Here is a 4,893-nt window from a genome sequence, read left to right as displayed (position 1 = left end):
TCCGGGACAACACGGCGACCGCTGCGTACATCAACCGACAAGGTGGTCTGCGCTCCCGTCGCATATCGCAACTCGCCCGCCACCTCCTTTGGAGTCACGTCCCGTCACCACAGCTCCTGTACCACCGCTGAGCGGCCGGGTCACCGGCTCGGCTCCTCAGCGAAAACCTGAATATGCGCTGCATCTGCTGCCTACTTATACTCACGCTGTGATCAGCAGCAGCTGGATGCAGTAATCGCATGCCAATGTGCATTGGCTCGTTTAGTTTACACTCGAAGTAGATTGGTCTCTCTAAGCGAGATCCCAATTCGTCGGTCATCCGACGTGACGTCTCCGTTCCCTCCTTCAGGGAACGAGGGTTACCATACGTAACCGAGACATTTTCTTATCAAACATTAATATTCATTGCACATTTTCAGCATGGAATTTTAAAAACAACCATTCACCTGATTTTTTTTCTTCTCTTTCATTAAATTTGGTTATACCATGGACTTTTTTATTGTTTTTATTGCCTTTTTTATTTTGTCTTATTGGAGTTTTGGTTTAAAACTGAAACTGAGAACTTTGCCGACTATGTTGTATTTGATACTAAAATAAATAAATACAAAACAAATATGCATAAAAAAATAAATAAAACTACAAAAGCTACATAAATAAATCATATTTAGTGACACATATGAATCACACTGTTAAAAAAGTATACATTAATAAATAATACTTAAAATGGATCCAAATGTTGTTTCATCTTGATTTTAAATGCATAGGAAGTTCAATGACTCACAGGAAATAGGACGAGGACAAAATTAAAAACGTTTTAACTAAGCATGAGATTAGAAGGTAGAGAGTTGCATACCCTTGAAAGAGATAATGTAATTGTGTTTTTTCTGCATTTATTTAAGCTGGCCTTGTGTTGTTTGGGTTGATGTGAAAATATGATGATTCATTACTGTGAATTCAAAATTTTAGCCTTTAAATGTCATCTCTCTCTCTATTTTAGGGTGATGCTAGCAGATCAGACACTGATGACATGTCGTCTGACTATGGTGATGAGGACAAACTGAGAGAACTACTGAATTCAGGTGTGTGTGTGTGTGTGCATTTGTTTGTGCACAGCTTTTTTTATGTGTTTTGTTATTTTATGCTAATCTCTTGTTGATATTAGGATCAGAGATGAAAATGCAGACATTAATGCCCATCTCCAATGGACATCTGGAACCTCGAGCATCCATGCCACCTCACAACACACACATACAGCTCAACGCCACACCCAGAACTGAGGTGTCACACATCTATAGCCAATCACGGCGCAACAGCAACACCTCCACCGAGCCCCATGACCAAAGATCCCTGGTGAGGAGTAAATGCCATTACAAGTAAACCTACACAAAGAGTAATACATAAACAAACATTTAAATTGATATTTAGATCTATATTCATATTAGAATTACAGCTTTTAAGGCTTTTCACACCAAATATAAATATACATTGTACATTTTCAGCATGACATTTCGAAAGCAAACATTCACCTGAAGATTTTTTTTTCTTCTTCATTAAAGTGGTTTTTACCATGGCCTCTTACTGTTTTTATTGCCTTTTATATTTTGAGCTTTTGGAGTTTTGTTTTAATATTGATATGCTCCATTATATTTGATATGAAATTAAATAAATACCTAACCAAATATGCATAAATTAATAATTAAAAATACAAAAGTTATGTAAATAAATGTGTAAATCATTTAATCATATATATGAATCCAACTATTCGGAATTTGTGTGTGTGTGTGTGTGTGTGTGTGTGTGTGTGTGTACCCAAATATCTATAAATTAATAAATGAAACTACGAAAGCTTTGGAACATTTTTTTAAAACATAGTTAATCACATATATGTATCAGACTATTTTAAAAGAAGTATAAATTATATAAATACCTGGACATTTCTGGTATGATCAGTTGCCCTTATCATATGCCCTTATCAATATAATATAATATAATTCATTTTTTTCTTTTACTGATTCCTTTTACTGATACTATTTGATAGACATCCATAACAGCAGGAATAATTAATATAATTTAATTTAATTTTAGGTTAAATTATTTTTTGAATTATTAACCATCAAATTCAGTCATCCCAAATGATCTTAATTGTCATATCTAAGTGGTTACAAATTGTCCATGTCCCTCTCACTGCTGTATATATGTCAACTTACTTATTTCTTTTTTAATTTGTTCTATCATAGTACACCACTTGTTGCATGCCGTGATAATCAGCTACAGTTTGTGTGTCTGTTGTAGTCCAGCCTTTGGGGAAGTCGCCGCTCCAGCTGGAACAGCCTTGGCCACACCCCCAGTCTAATGAGACGCACTCAGTCAGGGGAGCGTGAGTCGTTGCTTTCTGGAGCAGGACAGGACAGCATGGATGACAGCCAATCAGAAGATGGGAAATCCAGGACTGGCAGTCTGGGCGGAGTTTCATGTCTAGGGTCATTTGATTTTCCAGAGCTCCTCCAGGTTCCACGCCCATATTTGGAGTGTAATGGCAGATTAGATGGAGGGTATCCATCCTCTCCAAACATTACACGTCCTGATCCACCATCCACACAGGGGGCGGATGATGATGAATTTGAGGAGGTGGAAACTTGTCTTTAATCATTTTTTATTATTGATTATACTAATATATCAGTCACACAGATAAAATATTCTTGGCATTGTTAAATATTGCAAATATTAAGTGTTTTCTTTAGAAAATACACATCTTATTTGGTATTATATTTCATTTAGAGCTGGTGTCTGATTGCGAAGAGACTGTTGGAGCCGTATAAACCCCAGTGGTGTAGAGACCATGAGGATTGGTCACTTTACTTATTTTCCCCCCAAAATAAGTGAGTGCAAACACAGCAGACCAGCTAAATACACACATATACACATCTAATGAATGCTGTGCTTGCACATTTTTATGCTGTTCACACATCTTTTTCTCTTGTTCTCTGCAGGTTCCGAATGCACTGTCAGAAGGTCATCACTCATAAGATGTTTGATCATATTGTGCTGTTCTTCATCTTCCTTAACTGCATCACAATCGCTCTAGAGAGACCTGACATCCAGGCTGACAGCATGGTGAACACAACCACAACACCTATTCTAGCACTATCATCGAGCTTTATTATATATGCATACTACTAGGGGTGTAATGGTATACGTATTCGTATTGAAAATACGATTTCGGTTTGGTAAGCATGTGTACCGAACAAATACAGCATTGTTTTAACCACTGCACGAGTGGAACTTCATTGGAAACTTTCAGTTATATTGTTTCTTTTGATAAGACACAAAGTCTTATCTTTCAAATTATGTCATTTTTTCAGGAAATTCAAACAATAAATGCCGATTTGACGCTCTTTGATGTGGCGCAATCATCCCTTCCTCTTTACTACTAGTTATAATGTGAAATAAACATGAATGAGCATCTCACACCTGATGTAATCGCTCAATCAGTGTTTCAACTGCGGAAAGACGTCATTAAAACATCTTGTAAGCAAAATGTCATGTAGCATTTTATTTACCTCAGGCAAGTCATCAGTGTCCACAGCTTGTAAAATGACTCCCTATAGTTTAGAGCAGGGGTCACCAAATTTGGTTCTGGAGGGCCACTGTCCTGCAGAGTTTAGCTCCAACTTGCCTCAACACACCTGTCTGGATGTTTCAAGTATACCTATTAAGACCTTGATTAGCTGGTTCAGGTGTGTTTAATTAGGGTTGGAGCTAAACTCTGCAGGACACCGGACCTCCAGGACCGAGTTTGGTGACCCCTGGTTTAGAGCATAAGCTGAGGTAGATTTTTAACCCTAAGAAAATGTTAATTATAATTACATTTATTTAAAGAGAGCAATTTGTTCAGTAAACCACTGTTTAATAAAAAAACAAAACAATTTATGTTTAGTTTTCCCCTGCTGTACCGAAACCGTACCGAACCGTGACTTTAAAACAGAGGTACGTACTGAACCGCCATGTTTGTGCACCGTTACACCCCTACATACTACTGTTCAAATGTTTGGGGTCGGTAAGATCTTTTAATGTTTTTGAAAGAAGTCTGTTATGCTCACCATTTATTTGATCAAATATACAGTAAAATCAGTAATATTCCTGTGATGGTAAAACTGAATTTTCAGCATAATTTCTCCAGTCTTCAGTGTCACATGATCTAGAGCTGCACGATTAATAGTTAAAAGATCGCGATCTCGATTCAGACAACCACACGATCTCATTTCTAAATGACAACGATTCTCCCGTGTTTATTAAACCTTTGACAAAGTCTTACCACATCATTCAAATCTGCGTTCGCACTGCCGCTGACACAGAGAGAGCAGTTACCATGTTTGGTTAAGAAACAGCTTCACAAACAGTCTTTTCAACTACACAGTATTATTTCTGTCATACAGTCATTCATATTATCACAGAAATACTGGGATGAAAGTTTATAATTCATATATAAACATTGATGTCTATGGTAGCGTGACCAAAATAGAGCAAATCCGCGTTTGAAAGTAACTGCCACATAACGTTTGTGTCGATTGCATTGTTTCGCCACTAAGGTGGCGGAAGGTGACTTAAAAAATGTTTAGTTGAATGAATCATTTATTCAAGAGAATCGTTCAAAAACGCTGATTCATCCAGTAGGTTTATGATCCAGTAGGTCGTTGAATCATTGATTCAAACAACTTTTTCATAATTTTAATATTAAATTGAAGTATTAAATATATTATATTTTAAATACATATACACTACCAGTCAAAAGTTTTTGAACTGTAATATTTTTAATGTTTTTTTTTTAAAGAAGTCTCTTCTGCTCACCAAGCCTGCATTTATTTGATCCAAAGTACAGCAAAAACAGTAAAA

At 36.7% G+C, this 4,893-nt stretch overlaps 1 protein-coding gene across 1 annotated transcript in view; it reads left to right on the top strand.

Moving 5' to 3' along the window:
- Window positions 1-4,893, top strand: part of cacna1hb (calcium channel, voltage-dependent, T type, alpha 1H subunit b) — a 66,487-nt gene that overhangs the window by 43,809 nt on the left and 17,785 nt on the right. The window contains exons 13-17 of the mRNA XM_016504845.1: window positions 998-1,079; window positions 1,163-1,350; window positions 2,293-2,628; window positions 2,779-2,879; window positions 2,991-3,114. Coding sequence (XP_016360331.1) covers window positions 998-1,079; window positions 1,163-1,350; window positions 2,293-2,628; window positions 2,779-2,879; window positions 2,991-3,114 — 831 coding nt within the window. The remainder of the gene's footprint in view (window positions 1-997; window positions 1,080-1,162; window positions 1,351-2,292; window positions 2,629-2,778; window positions 2,880-2,990; window positions 3,115-4,893) is intronic.

This window comes from Sinocyclocheilus anshuiensis, unplaced genomic scaffold (genome assembly GCF_001515605.1).
Source record: "Sinocyclocheilus anshuiensis isolate Anshui unplaced genomic scaffold, SAMN03320099.WGS_v1.1 scaffold218, whole genome shotgun sequence".
Lineage (NCBI taxonomy): Eukaryota > Metazoa > Chordata > Actinopteri > Cypriniformes > Cyprinidae > Sinocyclocheilus > Sinocyclocheilus anshuiensis.
This window is presented reverse-complemented; position numbering and strand designations above follow the sequence as displayed.